This window comes from Rhinolophus sinicus, linkage group LG03, assembly GCF_036562045.2.
Source record: "Rhinolophus sinicus isolate RSC01 linkage group LG03, ASM3656204v1, whole genome shotgun sequence".
Classification (NCBI taxonomy): Eukaryota; Metazoa; Chordata; class Mammalia; order Chiroptera; family Rhinolophidae; genus Rhinolophus; species Rhinolophus sinicus.
Genome location: NC_133753.1, coordinates 36,055,039 through 36,074,155, shown reverse-complemented (window position 1 = coordinate 36,074,155; position 19,117 = coordinate 36,055,039). Strand labels below are relative to the sequence as shown.

General features: G+C 35.2%; 1 protein-coding gene across 3 annotated transcripts in view; it reads left to right on the top strand.

Moving 5' to 3' along the window:
• The window catches only part of ARID4A (AT-rich interaction domain 4A), a 58,780-nt gene that overhangs the window by 27,058 nt on the left and 12,605 nt on the right, over positions 1–19,117 (top strand). For 2 of the 3 annotated variants that reach the window (XM_019725802.2, XM_074327428.1), the window contains exons 12-20: positions 3,303–3,375; positions 5,648–5,742; positions 5,897–5,994; positions 6,522–6,753; positions 9,261–9,511; positions 11,945–12,142; positions 15,350–15,434; positions 16,263–16,464; positions 17,955–19,085. In XM_019725802.2, coding sequence (XP_019581361.2) covers positions 3,303–3,375; positions 5,648–5,742; positions 5,897–5,994; positions 6,522–6,753; positions 9,261–9,511; positions 11,945–12,142; positions 15,350–15,434; positions 16,263–16,464; positions 17,955–19,085 — 2,365 coding nt within the window. The remainder of the gene's footprint in view (positions 1–3,302; positions 3,376–5,647; positions 5,743–5,896; positions 5,995–6,521; positions 6,754–9,260; positions 9,512–11,944; positions 12,143–15,349; positions 15,435–16,262; positions 16,465–17,954; positions 19,086–19,117) is intronic. The other variant, XM_019725803.2, reaches the window with a different exon arrangement.

Genomic DNA, 19,117 nt, shown 5'->3' with positions numbered 1-19,117 from the left:
AAGCCCTTTCCTAACACAACCTGCTTTGCCAGCTTCATGTGTGTGCCGTTTGCTCTAGCTGCTGGCCTGTCCATGCTTCACATCTGGAGGCTTTCCCTAATGTTACCACCATCACTCCATACCCAGCAGAACCATTCATCCCCTTCTTTATTCTTTTATATATTTTACAACACTTACCCCGTTGTGTCGAATTGCCTTTACATTTTGACACCCTCTGCCAGACTCAGAGGGGCAAAAGTAGAAGGCAACGTGTCTGCTCGTTTATTCAGAGTACTTATGCATAGTCCCTGACTCGTGGTAGCCATCAATTGATGTTTGAATTGAATTTGAAGATGTAGTTTCCAAAGTCAATAAATTCATAATCTAGTAATACAGATAAATAGATACACATCTGTCTGTAATACGCCGTAGTATACACACTGATGCTAACTAAAACTGTACATTTCTTGAAATGATCAAGTTCATGCCTCTTCTATTCCTTAACCCCCTTCCCTGCCATTTCCCCTCATAATTACTCTTCGCATGCTTGACTAAATAAAGGGAAGAAGGCTCATCAGCTCTCTAATGGACTCTCTACTCCTTATTACAACCCTGTCCCACTCAACCCCTGAGGGATGCAACGCCTTCTGGCTGCTACCCTGGAGAGAAGCGCTGTAGGTATGAAGTTACCATGAACAGAGAAAGCACACTGGGGTAGCAAATAGGAGCTCCCTTACAAAAGCCAGAAAGGCAGATTCTTCTAGTCGGAGGCCTTTTCTAGCATACGCAGTTTTACTCCAAGGTGACTAACAACACAGCTCTTTTAAAAAAAAAATTGTGAAGAATTGCTTATTGTAAGAAGTAAACCATTTTAATTTTTGCAAAGATCATCAGGTAAATTTAAGACTTTGTATATAGACTCATCTGTTTTTCTTTTGTTTTTGTGGAAAGTAAATTTCCTCTCAAGCAGGCATTTGTTTTATTCAGCGGAATTCTTGATTCATTTATATCTTGTTTTTAAACCTGATAACTGCACCTAAACTTAAAATCTTACGGCCATGGTTTTTCATGGAACTTAGTATATACTCTTGGATATCCACTGATGTTTAAGTCAAATATATTTAAACCACCAACTTGTATCTATAGACCTATATTCTAAATCACTAAGAATTTGTCAGGTGTTTGGTACAGCCTTAATAAATACCTAATCTTCAATTGATGGCTTTATTTTCTTGTTTTGGAAGAAACTTTGATTTCAAATCAGTGCCTTTTTAAAAAACTACTTTTTACATATACTGCATATAATGATCTTATTTGAATTCTGTGTGATCATAAATACTGGAAATGAGTGGTTAGTCTGAGGAAAGAATATGGGGCATAAGATGTTTTTGTTTTTTCTCCCTGTACCAAAAATGTCCTTAAAATTAACATCTGAAATGACTCTTGGGCTACTGGATTACTTTTTTTCTTGCATTAACTAACTAGCAGTTATTTTAATAATGTTGCAAAAGTAAAATGTTTAATTCACATGGAGAAAAAATGGCCATCTTATTTGTTTTGTATAAATGTTTTTAAAAACAATCTTTTTCAGTTACAGTTGACATACAATATTATATTAAATACTGCCATCTCTTGACTTGAGCATTTAGTAATGACCCCTGTTAACACGTTGCGTACGGCGGGGTTTAAATCCCTCATACCCCTCTGTTCCAGCAGGTTTTTAAAAGAAACTACTTTAAAATGCACTCTTCTCTTTAAAGCGTAAATGCTTCTATGTCATTTATTATTTTTCTATAAATAATAGATTCTACAAATAAATTATTCTATAAATAATTATTCTACAAATAATTCACTAAAATATGCAAAGTAAAGAGTCAACAGTAAAAACAAGAATTCTCGTTATCCGTCCTTAACGCATGGCTCAGAAAAAAAACGAAGATTCTCGTGATCCGTGCACAATGTGTTAACTTTGTAGATTGCTAATTTTTGAGGCTTTGTGCAACTTTGACTTAAGTTTCTTTATATTTGGTAAAACTGAAAGTACCCCAATGTTACAAACCATCTGAATGAATGTACTAAAAGATCTTACTCTCTTTCCCTTGATTGCCTCCTGTTACTTTTTTTAATTATTATATATTCTAATCAACTACATGTTTGTTCATCGTGGGTATATTATTAACAATTAATATTCTTAAAGGATACAGAATTTAAAATGGTCTTTTGCACTCTGGACTGTGAACAATCTGTTGCCTGACAGTTGCCTTTGCTTTGAATATGGCTTTGAAAGACCAAAATCTGAATTCTTCTTTTGGAACATAGAAAAGTAGTACTCTGAAATTAAATGATGGTAATTTATGTGGAAATGTATTAGTGTTTTGTTTCTCTATAGTATCACTAAACTTCAAATACTGATTTTCCCAAATGTTAATTTATAAGTAATCTATCAGAAAAGCGAATATTCATATTAAAACCCACGACCCATTTGTTTGATGAGAGCCAAAATATTGGCTTTATGAGAAGAAATCTTTAGGTTTATATAATTAGTAAAAAGTAAAACTTAAATAGGTATTTGTAGGAATAGTTGTTTTTACATGAATGTTTCCATTAGTTAACCCCCCCCAACTAAATTAATATTTATGTATTGAGTTTCCTTCCCTAAGAAGTCATTTTCACTGTCTTATTTTTTGGGTTCGCAATGTCAACCACAGACACCAGGCAAATGAAAAAGCAAGCTAGTGTGATAGAAGAGATGGCTGGTTGGGTCTGGGACAAAATAGAATTTATATGACTCATTTAAATATATTTAAATTTTTAAAAATATTGTGCTATCCAAACAAAAAAATCTTTGCCATGTGACCTTGGAGCCTCTGGTTTATACTCATTCAATAATAAGAAAATTTTAATGTTAATGTGTGCATTATTTCTAATAATAAATACATTTTAATTATTGTGCTCATCTATCAATACAGTTGTACAGGCCACATGGTATTTTAATGGATTTTTAAATAAATACCAAGTGAAGTGAAAATACCCATTCCTGAACCTTTTTCTCATGGCTAATCTTATTAGTCTTTATGGTAATACTCAAGAGTAGGGTTAGAGTGATAAATGGGGTGAAGGGTAGAGATTGTATATCTTGACAGTTGCATTAAATCAACTCTGTCATAATATGACTTTAAATCTGGCTTTGTAGGATTTTGAGAAAATTCATTATTTTCCAACTTCATTAAAACTTGATCCCCTTACATTGAGTTCACAAAACAGAAAAAGACAATATATCTCATCCTGTTCATTTTCTATATGTTTGTATATTTTATTTACAGCCTGAGGAAGAACTTGATCCTGAAGAGAGGGACAACTTCCTCCAACAGCTTTATAAGTTTATGGAAGACAGAGGTACTTTCATTAATTAATTAAAAGTAATCATTTCTTTTACAGTTTTAGATTTTTGGTTTATGCATTATTTTTGTTAGAATCATGGGTATATGGATTTGGATTTAAAGTAAAGCCTAAGAATCAGTTACAGCTAATAGTTATTCAGTACTTAGAATAAAAACAAATATTAATATTCTATTTGAGTAGAAATGTATACGAAAATCGTTTGTGTATAGTTAAATTTAGTCTCCTAGGGACTTATAAAGCAAGCCAAAACATATTATAATAATATTTCAGTAATAGAAAGTGAACAATTACAGTGTTAATCTGCATACTTATTCATTACTAACGCTGTCTCTATGGCAAGTAAACTGGCCTGATCCATGGTCTCAACAAAGGAGATAGGAGATCAAACATAATAGGAGATCAGTCCCTACCTAAATTAAAAGGATTTCTGTTTGGAAGTTAGAAGAAGTAGAAGCTTTATAAATCATCATACTTCTTGACATTACATTAGTCCTGGAAAATCCTCAGATAATTTGGTCCTAAAGAGTCTGTGGCCTTCAGAAATCATCCTTTAGATTTTTGCTAACAGTCTTAACATTTGCGTTAAAGCATTGAGAATGGAACCATAGCTTTAAAAATGCACCCTTTCCATTGTACGAGGTCTGACAATTAAGTTAGCAAACTTGTCACCGTGTGCTTACATTGGCAGCACTGTACAAACAACTCAGTAATGCTTCATAACCTTGGTATATCAGTGTCTCACAGCCATGTTTGTGTCGAAATGTGGCGGTGTCTTGCCGAGTGACGTTCATTATCGTTGCGTGTTTTTGCGTGTCATTGCAAGAATGTCTGAGCTTGAATTAGAACAATGGACAAACATTAAATATCTTGTTAAACTTGACAAGAGTGGAAGTGAAATCAGGGACATGTTAGTCCAAGTTTATGGGGGTAATGCCATGAAGAAAACAGCGGTGTACAAATGGATTACACGTTTTTCTGAGGGGAGAGAATGCGTCACCGATAAAGAGAAGTCAGGGCGGCCAGTAATGAGCAGAACTGATGAAAACATTGCAAAAATTTGTTGAATTATGCGTCAAAATTATCAGCTGAGTGGGAGAAGCATAGCAGACTAAGTAAACATCGATAGAGAAACAGTTTGGAAAACCTTAATTAAAAATCTTGGCATGAGAAAGTTGTGTGCAAAAATGGTCCCAAAGGAGCTCACCAATGAACAAAAGCAAAGGAGAATCGAAGTTTGCCAAGACCTTTGGAGAGGCAAGACGATGTTTTGGGCTGTGTTATCACTGATGATGAAACATGGGTGTACCAATACGATCATTGTGCATCAAAGTGCACAATGGAAGTCAGCCAATGCTCCACAACCAAAAAAGCTCCATCAGCCCAAATCAAGAGTCAAAACGATGTTGCTAATCTTTTTTGATATCAGAGGGATTATTCATTATGAATTTGTATCAACTGGAAAAATTTAACCAACTTTACTATTTGGAAGTGCTGAAAAGTCTGTGTAAAAAAGTTGGATGAAAACAACCTGAACTTTTTGCCAATAATTCATGGCTCTTATAGCACGACAATGCACCAGCAGCTCACACGGCACTGTCTGTGAGGGAGTTTTTAGCCAGTAAACAAATAACTGTGTTAGAACACCCTCCCTACTCACCTGATCTGGCCCCCAATGATTTCTTTGTTTCCCTGAAGACAAAGCAAATATTGAAAGGAAGACATTTTGATGACATTCAGGACATCAAGGGTAATACGATGACAGCTCTGATGGCCATTCCAGAAAAAAAGAGTTCCAAAATTGCTTTGAAGGGTGGACTAGGCGCTGGCGTTGATGCATAGCTTCCCAAGGGGAGTACTTCAAAGGTGACAAAAGGTGACCATAGTGATATTCAGCAATGAGGTATGAGCACTTTTTCTAGGATGAGTTCCTGAACTTAATTGTCAGACCTCAGATGTGTTTTTGCCCAGGCTATTTGAACCAGCAATATTGTTGGCTACACCTTGTAGTCCCAAGGTTTAATTTAGTTTTACACAATTCAGTGGTAGTTAGAGAATAGTTAGTGGTTTTATCAGTTGTGGAAGTTTATCTAAAGACCACCAGAATGCAGTATAAAGAATATTTTGTCTTTTCTTACTTAATTTAAGGTTCTTTAATTATATGCTACTGATTAATGAAATTTGGGAAATGAGAAATTGACAGCTGTTTAAAACTTAGTATTTCCATCTGAATAAACATTCCATTTCTACCCTCTGATATTAAAAATAGGTACTCCAATCAACAAACCTCCTGTTTTGGGCTATAAAGATCTCAATCTCTTCAAACTCTTTAGACTGGTTTATCATCAAGGTGGATGTGACAATGTAAGTATGGTGTAATGAAAAGTTAAATTATCTAACATTTCACTGTTATATGTACTTTAGATAATAAACACGTTTTCTTAATGAACATAGAGTATTAGTGTTAAGATTTATTTCCCTTTGCAAATGTTAACAAATAAAAACTTAATTTTTCCAGATTGATAGTGGTGCTGTATGGAAGCAAATTTATATGGACCTTGGCATTCCTATTTTGAATTCAGCTGCTTCCTACAATGTAAAAACTGCTTATAGAAAGTAAGTAGTATAGTTTATTCGATAAAGAATACATATTTACAGGGAATATTTTCCATTTGTTAACAATTAAATAAGAACACATCAAAGAACATTAATGTTAGAGAAAGTGTATAAAAAGATTTAGCTTACTAGATACCTGTGACTAAAAGTTATTTCAGAGCACCAAGTCTGCTGTAAACCATTTTTCATGTTTTCCTAATTTCCTTTTCAAAATAAGGAATGCAGGCAGTGTTTATAGTTTGAAATGACGGTACATGTTATGGAGCTGTGTGAACAACTTTCAGATCAAAACTGTGATAGCTATGTCCAGTTATCACAAGCTCAGATTTTTCTGGAAGAAATTTTATGATCAGTATTTTTGTTTATAATCCTGTATGAAACACCAAGAAATTAGTAACATATAAAATGTACTTTAAGAAAAGAAAGCTTAGAGTGTTACTTTTTGAAAATATGGGTGTTTGATAATATAGTATTCAAGTTAAATGTAAAGACTAAGATTTATTAAAAAGAAATAATTGTTTGTTCAGGTATCTCTATGGTTTTGAGGAATACTGCCGTTCTGCAAATATTCAGTTCAGAACTGTTCATCACCATGAACCAAAAGTAAAAGAAGAAAAAAAAGACTTAGAAGAATCAATGGAAGAGGCTCTCAAACTAGACCAAGAAATGCCTTTAGTAGAAGTGAAGAGTGAACCTGAGGAAAATATTGATTCAAACAGTGAAAGTGAAAGAGAAGAAATAGAATTAAAATCTCCAAGGGTAAGTAGTTAATACTAGTTTAACTGGTTTATTTTAAGCATCGTTTAAAGTTTTTTATTATGGACATTTTTAGATGTATACTAAAATACTCCAGGTAACCTAGCTTAGTTTCCAGTATTTAGTTATGATTCAGCCAAGCTTGCCTACCTTCCCTTCTCTAAACATATCACATATTATTTCTTCTACCTGAAATACCATTCCTCCTGTTGTTTTCTGTTTATATCTGTTCAAATCACTCTCATCTGGGGTCAATCTCAAATATTCTCTCTGTGTTCCCTCTAACACGCTCTTTTCATCTGTAATTTACGTATTTATCTGTTTATTATTTATTGTTGCTTTTACTCCACTCTGCACTAGAATCATACTTCCCGAGGGCAGCGATTAATGTTTATTCTGTTCATTGACAGATCCAGACATCTATAATAGTGCCCCTCACATAGTAAGGACCTACTAAATACTTGTTGCATGGGTGAATCTTCTCTTATATCTGCGCTTGCAACTAGCTGGGATTTTTTCTTTCTCTGTTACTCCACACTATATAGCTCTTCTGACAGTTCTTTTCATGTTCTGCCTTGTTTTCTAGTCATGTGCACACTGGTTTTATCTTTTAATTCTTCCTCTCGCTTAGTATGTAAGTCAGGAATTGTCATCCACTATTTTGACCATTGTTAAATGATGTCTACAGAATAGGAGTAATCAAATTTTAGGAGAAAAAATTTATACTATCAAAGAAGTTCAGTTACTATAATACATCTTATTTTTCATTGAAGTCGTATTTAGTGAAAGAGGAGATGAAATCATCTTTTATTTGCTCAGAAACCATTTTTTAAAAACTGTCCATTCTGAATTTTATGAAACATCCAAATTGGTTTGTTTCTTTTTTTAATTTTTAAAAATTGTGGTAAATATACGTAACATAAAATGTATCATCTTTACCGACTTTAAGTTTACAAGTTAGTGGCATTAAGTACATTCACATTATTGTGCAACCATCACCTCCATCCATCTCCAGAACATCTTTCATGTTACAAAACTCAAAGCGCACCAATAATAAATAACTCCCCATTCCTCTCTCCCCTCGCCTCTGGCAACCCCCACTCTACTTTATGTCGTTATGAATATGACTACACTAGGTACCTCATATAAGTGGAATCATATGGTATTTGTCCTTTTGTGACTGACTTATTTCACTCAGCATCATTTTTTCAAGGTTCATTCGTGTATATGTCAGAGTAATCCCATTGTATGTATTGTGGACATACTCGTACTTCCTTGTCATTACATCAGGACTTGTCTCATCTTACGTAAAACATCTGCAGAGTCCTGCATAGTATGGATGTAACATAAATTTACCTTCCTCAAGATTTCCTCTCTAATTTTTTACTACTACAGAAAGTGCTCTAATAAATGTGCTTGTAAAAAGCCCTCCTAATTTATCTTAATATAGAGGGTAAACTTCTAAAAATGGGATTTCTTGGACAAAGGTGTACAGACCTAAAGTTTGATAGGTAGCAGTAGCTTCCATTCATTTACCTACAAATATTAATATTTAAAGAGCACCTGCTATGTGCCAGGCACTGTCTAGATCTGAGGATACAGAGTGAATCTGACAAAGTCCCTGCCCTCAGGGAACTTACATTTTAGTTCTTTGAGATAAGAAAAATAAGTTTATTCTTTTTCTACCTTAGAAGCTTAAATAGCACATTGGAACTAGAGAAAACATTTGTTATACTGAAATATTAATTGTAAAGCACTCTAGTGCTCCCTAAATTGTTGGCTCTATTTTTTATCTTCACTTTATTCCAAGTAGAGGGGAATTCTGCCAGTGTATAGAGGTTGCCTTGAAGAATTTAGGAGATACTGAAATGGCTCACCAGTTTCATGGTCAGTTGATCATGCATCAAGACGCTGGGTGAAAGCTTCTGGGGGTGGAATAATATACTACAGGCCCAGGAGATCTTCAGATACTCATTCAAAGAAATCAGCCCACTTTTGGACCACTGATGCAATTCAGTCCTTTTAAAATGTGGTCATACAGAAATACAGTGATGATGTAAATTTTATCTTTTAAAAACAGTAGAATTAGAGACCACAGAGCCTTAAAAAAGTCCATAATTTAGGGGGTTGGTTTATTATTATTATTATTATTATTATTATTAACAGCTTGTATCATTGACATTTAGATAATTCTTTTAAAACTTTTATTGTAGTCAAGAAATACCAAAAGTCAGATAAAATAGCATAGTGAAGAAAAGGAAAACTTTTTTATTTTTTAAGTAGTCTGTAGCCAAGGATCATAGTAGACCTGGACATAATTAAGTCACTTACATGGGTTATTATTTTACTTTCAAGAGGAAGAGAAAAGTATGCAGGAGTTGGTGGGTCATTGTTGTCATGTCTCAAGACAGAGAGGCTAGTCATTACTGTGAAGGTTTAAGAAAAAGACACATTTTCTGTCCCCCTCCTTGTAGTGATAGCTGTTTGAAAGACTTTATGCCCTCCATTAGGGACGAAGGAGAATCGCTCGAGATGCAAATTCTATTAAAAAGGAAATGGAAGAAGAGAAAACAGAAGACAAATTCAAAGATAATGATACAGAAAATAAGGATGTAGATGATGACTATGAAACTGCAGAGAAAAAAGAAAATGACCTACTACTGGGAAGAAAAAATACACCAAAGCAAAAGGAGAAGAAAATTAAAAAGCCAGAGGATTCTGACAAAGACTCAGACGAAGAGGAAGAAAAAATCCAAGAGAGGTACATTATCTTATTTTGTTCTCCAGAAGCACCTATCTGGGGTACAGCAGCTCTCTGTTCCTGCTTAGATATTCAGGTTTGAGGGAATGTTTTCTTATTGAGACTTCCATTCCTCTTGTCTAATGAAGGTGAGACACATTGTGAAGATGATGTGTATCGCCTTTCGGAATTGGAGAATATACTGGTCGCACCATTTTAATAGCACTTGTGCCCTAAACAGTGGCCTCAAAGAAGGCTGCGTCACCCAGTCAAAAGAAAGGTCCTGCAGTTGACAGCAGGGAAGGGAGCTGGAGAAAAATGGAGGAAGTGGACAAGAGGAAACAGCGACAGCAAAAATTCCATTTTAAAAAAGGTACAATGTGGGAAAGCTAACAAACACATGGGTGCACAGTACTAGCAGATGTTTCTGTGTGTTAGCTTTATCTAAGACATTTTCCTTTTTCAAGTTATTGTATTAGATTAAGTGGCATGCACCCCTGATTCTTGTTTGGAAAAATACATTCTTGCCCCACATCACACCAATAAATTTCAACTTTTTAATGTCCATCCTGTTTGCTGTTGAGTGAAAACTGTATTTTTTTTTCTACGTGTTATATACATGTATGGACTGAATTGACTTAAAAATAACAAAGATTAGGCAGTCCAGCTACATCCAAGTAATATCTGACCATGTTTAGTTGGCCATTTCTGTGTTGTCAAATAGATTTACTAATTTTTATATACTAAAAAATGAATTTTAATTCAGCAACAACAGCATAACACACTTACTTGTAATATAAGCTTGCCTCCATAGTTATTTTTTGATTATTATATGATGCTAAATTTTCTAGAAATTTGAGTTGTTAAGCAAAATTTGGGAAAAGTGGTCTGATGAATCCAACTAGTGGCTGACCTCCACCTGAAAATTGACGATCAAGAAAATATTTAGAAAAATAGGGATGATTAGTGAGTGGGAAAGGTAATTTTATGATTCAGTATAAATAGGTACAGGATCTGTCACAAGTACCTGTGAATTAGATTAGTGAATAAAGAAATTCTGTAATGAAATATAATTAGGATTAGGGTAAGTGGGGTGAAATAATTACAGTATCATGATGTGAGTGTAGTATTTCAAATATTTAGACAATAAATTTAAGCAAAGGTGAATCACTTAAAAAGTGGGCTTAAGTATAGTTCGAAGTTTTGTTAAAAATAATCATCAAAGTATGTATATTATAATATGTATATAATACATAAAACACATAATGGATATGTATAAAATGTGGTTTTAAAAAGCCTTTATGATTGATACATAAACAGAATGAATATTTTAGATAAATTTCAGAGATTTATATATAAAGAACAATATTCCCTTTTATTAAATAAAAATTGAATATATAGATAAACATAGTTTGTATTCCCATTCTGTAGCAGTAATCCATGGAAATGGGAGACATTTTTATGTATAGAGATTTCTATTTTAAGTCGTTTCTCTCACAGTGTTTTGAAATTACCCTATCAGACTATAATTGGAAGGTGCCCTCGAAGAGAAAATATTCCCATGGCAAATGGGTCATCAAAGCTTTTTCATGTCCCTTAGTGGTTCCCCCTAAATAATGCTCAAGGATTATTATAGAGCGCAATGCCTCCTCTTAAGCATTTAAAACTCTTGTGATACTAGAATGACCTTTGATGCTGGTCTCTTCTGAATCCTTGTGAGGTTAACACAGGATGTTTTATCTGTAAAAATATTGTTGGACCTTCCAATGTGAATCTCCTTTATACAAAGAAAAGCTAATGGGAGATGAGTAAAAACAAATAGAAATCAGTACAAGATATGCAAAGCTCTGTTCTCCTGGTGCTGTCCCACAGTTTGAACAAGTGACCTGATGCTCAACTATCTGTTGTTCCTTTGTTAGGGTGGGGAAACCTTTAAAATATAAACTAGTTAAAAGCTAAGGTAGATAGCCCTTGTTCATTATCTTGTCCACCAAAGAGAAGTCTTCCTAAGTACCATTCTAAATTGAGCAGAAAGAAGTCGTAAAGCACATTTAAGACAATTTAGTTGTAGGAAGTTACAAACTTCCTACAAATAGAAGGTAACACTAGAGTATGAATGCGAAACACTGTTTATTAGCCCATATGGTCCTTACTTTGTTTTATCAAAAGTGATTTATTTGACTCCACATCATCATTAACTGTGATTATTGACTGGCCTTTAAGAAGCATGGATTTCCTTTTGGGACAGTGTACCTTTACACGATAAATAAATTCCTTAGTAAATAGTCCATAAAAATCTTCTCCTTCTCCTCCTTCTTCTCCTCCTCCACTGACATGCTATTAAGGTAATCCTTAGGTTGTGACTTTCCTACATGTTGGTTTCGTTTAGCGTATATTAGCTTGTTCTCCATGAAGTTGTTAGTAGCGTTACCAATGTTATGACTTTTACTGCAGGGAAGAAACTGAAAGCAAATGTGACTCTGAAGGGGAGGACGATGAGGAAGACATGGAACCCTGCCTGACAGGAACCAAAGTGAAAGTAAAATATGGACGAGGGAAAACACAGAAAATCTATGAAGCCAGTATTAAAAGCACTGAAATTGATGATGGAGAAGTTTTATACTTGGTTCATTACTATGGATGGAATGTCAGGTAAGCAAGAAATGTCTTTTCTTACTATTGAAATTTCTTTCAATGGTTCAGAAAGATCAAATTAATGTTGTGAAGAACCAAAGCAAATGGTATATGTGTATTTACAAAGCATACCTTATATCCTACTTTTCAAAGACTTCCCAGCATTCCCACCGTTTTACTAACTGTGACAGTACTTCTAGCCAAAGTACTGGATCATACCTGTAGTTGAACAAGTTGTATTTGTTACTCATTTGCAGTGAGGGAGGACACACAGCATGGGGAACTGTGAGGTGACTCAGTAAGAGGGTGTTAGACAAATCAATGAAAACCCAGGGTACCGCCTTCAGGAGCTGCCATAGCCCAGGATTCCGTGGGCACATCCTGCAGGACATGGGCAGGGAGCCAGGCCCACAGCTCCCAACAGTGCAAGTGGGGCTTCTGTGTTAGTTTGTTAAATTTATTAGAAATCAAGCCTGTGTCAAGCATTGTAATAATTCTAAAATAGATTTTTTTAAAAAAAAGAACGTTAGGAAGGACTTAGATCTGAGCTTCTGTTAGGTGAATTGGGGGACGTTTTAAGGAAATGGGGCTTTGCTCTAGAATGGATGCTGTCAAGAAGGGTTAATTCTGTGATTGGTTATCTTAATCTTGTCTGCAAGGAGAGAAGACTAGGCCAGTGTTAATGCTATAATTGGTAAAGAAGCCACAGTCAGTTAGGGAAAAAGGATGTTTGGTCATTTTTGTGGCTTGGACAATGTTCCTATTTTTTCTGTGTTTACACACGGTTAGGGAGGGGTGTTGTTTCTGTCCTGGTGCATCATGGTCACATAGCAGACTTGTCTGATGATGTTCTGTGAAATTGTTCGTGTTCAACGAGAGAACAACACGACCTCGCTGCTCACCTCTGTAACAATACCAAGGCCCAGCCGGTAGTGCTGGGCCAGTTCCCAAGTGTCAGGGGCCACTTTTTTCTTTGCTTTGGAAAGCCTTGTGTGTGCGGTATCTCTGCTTCCCCTTATTTGTTTGGAGCCAGAGTGCTCCAAGGTTTCCCTGCATACTAGAAGTGTACTCTGTCATGCCTCAATCTCCTCATCTCTCAGTTGGGGAAGATAAAGTGCCTACTTTGTAGAGATATTGTGAGAAATACTGGTAATACCTATGTGAACATACAGAGCTCTTAGAACAATGCCTGGCCCTTAGTAAGTGAAATGTTAACTGTGTTTTATTAGTGAGGGAGAGTTAGGTTTCTTTTACCTCACATCATTTTAAAAGAGTTTTGGTTTATCATATATAAAAGATTGTAAGAGTATGGATTTTTTGCATGTAAACCTTTAAATTTTTATGAAACCAGTCCCTGTGCCCTTCACATTTCTGCCAACACTTGAAACAAGCTCTTCAGCCTACCTCACCATTGTGTTGTATGTACATGTTGCGTTCAGGGGGAAAGGCCTACATTTGCAAACTCTGAGTCACTATCTTTGCAGTCACAGCACATTATAGTCTTTTTCCCTCAGATTCTGTTCAGTCCACAGCCATCCATTCTTACTTACCATCTGTAAGTGTCTGTTCTTTTGTTCTGCTTTCTAGAATTTTCCCTTCCTATTCTCCCTCATCTTTTTAATGTTTTCCTGTATGACCTCTCAACAATCATTTTATTACATGTTCACATTCTTCCTAACTAGGTAAGTTCCTAAATAGTACTTAACTGGTTACTCACATGGTTCATGGTTTTTCACTGTCCTTCCACGCTCCTGAAAGCTGGTAGAACTCTGGTCTGCTCATTGACAGAGAGCCACGGTAGTTCCTAGAGAATCTAGTTGTATTTCTAAAACAGTGTACCATGTGCAACTGTGAGGGGAGTCATGGCCTCATAATTGAGAAGTCCTCGGACTACCCTTGGTTGGCAGTATTAATGCTGGAAGTACCTACGTGACATGCTGTGATGACCTGGCCAGTGTGGCTTCAACCCTGTGTCTCATAGGTCCTGTGGAACTGGAGTTATTCACTCCTTCTTTCTTAGCCCTGGACCAGATATATAACCGTCTTATTGCATTTACCAGACTATACTTGATTTTACTGTCCATCATTCACACCAGGCTGCAAGTTGCATGAGAACAAGGGCCTTCCTTGTCTTCTGTATTATTCTCTACATTCTTCTTCATACAGTGCCTGGCACGCTAGTAGGCCCTCAGCAAATACCCAAATGAATGACTGTTTCTAAATAAGTAAGAATGTGCAGGTACTTAGCCTGGTAAAATGAAGATACAGCGTTGATCCAGGAGGAGATAGTTTTCAAACCAGAGTGTAGGTAGTCATAGTATCATGTCAACTGAAACTTGTGGATATCGGAACCATGTCCTTACTTTGCATGGCTCTGTGGTAACTGGGTTACAAAATAAGGATATGGTTTCCATTAACATGGAGCAGTTCAAAGCAAGGACTGCCTGTGGTGTTTTGCTTAAATGTTCAGATTTTAGATTTTGATAGAGCTCTATAAATACCTATGTATTTACATAATGTAATAACTGCTATTTAGTTCTAGGAAATTTAATTTCTTATTTGCCACCTGATTAGTAACCTGGACTGACTATATTGTCTATATTCAAAAGTGATGTCAATATTTTGGAAAAAGGTACAAGGGAAATGAGGAGTTTTCACCTTGAGCTAAAGAGAGACTTAGATAAAGGAAATGAAATATGTCTAAAAAATTTCATTCTTGGAGGTGACATAGTTCAGAATAAAATTTTCATAGAAATACTAGAGGCTAGAGAGAGTTCTGTGGGGAAAAGAGGATTGAAAAGGACTTCATAAATAAATCTGGAACTGATCATATTACAAATTTGAATTTACCTGATTTGTCTTTGAATGATTTGGTCAATAAAATGAATTCCAGTACAGAATCAGCTTATTTCATTAAGCTCAGATCTGTGGGAGTTGTAGAAAACAAAGTCTTGAATCAGAGTTTTTTCAAACAATCTTGAATCTAGAGTTTGCTTACCTAGCTTTCCCTCTAAGCCTCTTCACCCTATTGGTAGCAGTATTCATAGCACTTATTGGGTACAGTGGCTGACGTGTTACCAGCAAACCAGTCCCAATACCCTTCACATTTCTTCCAACACTAGAAACTAGATACACTTTTTAGTTTATCTTACTGTTGTTTTTATTTGGTGAATACTTTTCAAATGAGGAATTATTGTGAATTTTTAATATGTTCTTTATTTTAAGGTATGATGAATGGGTGAAGGCCGACAGGATAATCTGGCCATTGGACAAAGGTGGACCAAAGAAAAAACAGAAGAAAAAAGCTAAAGTATGTTCATAGATTCATATTCTTTATGATAGGTGCAGAAATTATTCATAGTATATTATTTTTTTTATAAATCATGTTTCCTCGCTATAATAATCTTCTTGATTCTTTTAAGGTAATTGTGATTTTTTTTTCTTGTATAACCCAGAAGCTACAAAAGTAAAAACTGTAAACGCATTCCCACATCATTTCAGGAAAGGTGAAAACCAGCATCCCGTGGGGACTGCTGGTTTCAAACGGCCATGCCTATAGAGGCTGGACAGTCAAAGGGAAACTAGGACTGGTGGTGACCAAAACAAGACATGCTCCTCGTCTGGTGAGGGTGGAATTAACCATTCTACCATTGGATGCAGTCAGGGTTGCCAGATTTTAGGATTTTTCAAGACACCTCTATTGTTTTAAATGTGAAATCTGACTTTCAAATGTTGGAAGCTAATATTATTAATAAATTTTAAAACACATACCTGCTGGCCAGCTGTACCCTCATCCACCCCCTCAGTTTTCAACCCGGTATTTTGTCTATTTTATGGTAGACACCCGTCCTCTTCCTCAGGAAATGATAAGGAACAAGGAGAGTGCAGAGTATTTGTACAGTATTCTGATGCACCTGTTCTGACCTTCACAGTACAGTTGCAGTGTCACGAATTGTAGAACATCATATTCGTATAGGTACAAAATATGCTAGAAAATCATTTTCTCTATAAGCACCTAGTAGGAGTTAACATATAAAATATCTAACCTTTTCGAGTTAATAGTTTTCCTTGAAGAAGTAGAATGTTCATTTTTCATAAGGCATTGGCTCTTCTCATATATTTTGTTGTTGTTACCCAGAATAAAGAAGACGGTGAAAAGGATGAAAAGAGGGATGAGGAGAGGCAGAAGTCAAAACGGGGACGACCTCCTTTAAAATCTACTCTTTCATCAAACTTGCCGTATAGTTTGTCTAAGACTCCAAACAGTGAAGGAAAATCAGGTACCAGAAGTGCTCGCAGCAATATGCCAGACAGCTCACTTCTGTCAAATGGAATGGAAGGTGCTCAATTTTGAGGATCACTGATTTTTAAAAAATCAATAATATAAATATTAAAATGTCAGTTGTGTGAGAGATTCATAGAAAGTCATCTAGGTTTTTAATCTCATATAAGTTAAACTACAAAATTTGATTTGAAGAAAATGCTTATTTTAGTATATCATTTTTACTTGAAACTTAATGATGTTTTGCTTCAGTTTAGGAAGACTTTTTCTAGGAATAGTCTACTTTAGAATAGAGGATGGGTTGACAAGCCATGCTCCTACTGCATGCTGCGCTGTCCTTGAAAGTATGCACCAGTGTCTCCTGTAATTCAGTGCTGTCACCTAAGATCTTTCAACTAAGCTGAGATAGTGTTGTTGAAAGAGCACAAACAGATGTGGTATAGACATGTTTTGTGATGAGTGTAGATGAACATATTTTACATTTACATGATATTTCCCACTTTTCTACCTTTGTATGTTTTTCCATGTAACTTAAGAAATGTTAAATAGTTGCCTTATATAAAAAGTTCCCTCCCTTCCAGGAAAAAGCTATTCTGAACTATAGGATTGCCATTAGTCCATATGGTGCTTGTGTACAAATTAGGACATTTTTTCTCCTCTTTATTGCCATCTGCTGGAAGGTTGTCATACTACACAAAACAAGATGTCACAAAGTGAGATAGCATGTCCCAAAGTGCAGTGTACAACCTACAAAACTAGACATAGTAGTCTTGTTAAACTACATATAAAAGGAGTCTTTTTTTAACGTGAGAACAAATGAATTCTAAATTCTGTATATGGTACAATCACAAAATAAAATTATATACCTTTTTATTTACAAAATACATTTAAGTTTGCCTTTTTGAACTTCTTTAGAATATGATCACCATGTGGGCAGAATTTTTATATTTTATAGCACCTATATTGTCTTAGAACCCTACTTTATTATTTTAAAAATTCTCTGACTTAAAGAATGATTTCTTTTGCAAAAAGGTAGCTAGCCTATACTTTCATGTCTCTGAATCAGAAGAGTATTTAAAGTTTTGAGAATTCAAATTTCCCATTTTGCTTATGTCTTCTTTTCAGAATTATTTTAAGTAGAATGTCACATTCCTTTCTAAGGACACAAAATGGCCATCACATTCATCAGTACCGACTATAGTAGATCTCAGGTCAAACCACTTTATAACTTCATATCTCAGTATTAGTCCTTTGCTTTTTCTAAGCATTGTCATAGACTAAATAGATACTAGTGAAAACTGCAATATAGCTCTTTTACAGAATTAAAATAAAATTTTCTATGTAATGTATTTTTACATGGAGTTTAGCTTGAAATCCCCCAACACACATTTTTGGTACAAATCTGTGATTTATTTAATATCAGAAATTTATATAGATAGGTTTTCAGAGGTAGATGATTGAGAGTTTTATTTGTCTTTGAATCTTTGTTATAAAATTATATTGGTAATTAAGATAGAAACCCTCCTAATATAATATTTCCTCTTGCAGACTCTTGTTCATCTGATAGTGAAACAGAAGACCTTTTAGAAAAGAATTTGATGAATGAAGAACTTTCTCCTGATATTAAAGAAGAACTAGAAAAAAACGAAAATTTAAATGATGATAAACTAGATGAAGAAAATCCAAAGATTGCTGCACATCTATTAAAGGAAAACGATAGGACTCAAATGCAGCCTTTAGAAACCTTGAAGTTAGATGTTGGAGAGAATGAACAAATAGTACAGATTTTTGGAAATAAAGTGGAACAAGTAGAAGAAGTTAAGAAAGAGGCAGAAAAATCCCCTAAAGGCAAGGGAAGACGAAGCAAGACAAAAGATCTTTCTTTAGAAATTATAAAGATTTCGTCCTTTAGCCAAGATGAAGCAGGAAATGAACCTCATATGGAAACACACAGTCTAGAATTTTCTTCGTTAGACAGTAAAAACTTTTCTTCTGCTACTGAAGATGACATTGACCAATGTGCAAAAGAAAAAAAGTTGAAACGGAAAATATTGGGACAATCACCAGAGAAAAAACTAAGAATTGAGAATGGAATGGAAATGACAAATAGCATATCTCAAGAAAGGACCAGTGATTGTGTTGCATCTGAGGGAGTAAAAAACTTAAATTTGGAACATTTTGAAATAGAAAATGAAGGAATGCCATCATTAATAGCAGAGTCAAACCAATGCATTCAAGAGTTGACTAGTGAAAAATGTGATAGTCCAGCTGAAGAAATTGTAAATACTCCACTAAAAGAAGAAGAGGACGCAATGCCTCTGATTGGGCCTGAAACCTTGGTTTGCCACGAAGTCGATTTGGATGATTTGGATGAAAAGGACAAGACTGGTATTGAGGACATAGTCGTGGAAAGCGCTGAGTCTTCCGCTCTTGTTTCTGTTCCACCTGCCCTACCTCCTGTAGCACAGCACAACTTTTCAGTAGCTTCACCACTTACTCTCAGTCAAGATGAATCTCGAAGTGTAAAAAGTGAGAGTGATGTAACCATTGAGGTTGAGAGTATTGCTGAAGAATCTCAAGAAGGTCTCTGTGAGAGAGAATCAGCAAATGGGTTTGAAGCCAGCGTTGCCTCTGGTACCTGTAGTATAATTGTTCAAGAGCGAGAGAGCAGAGAGAAGGGTAAGGACTTTATAGGAAGAAAATTAGCCTTT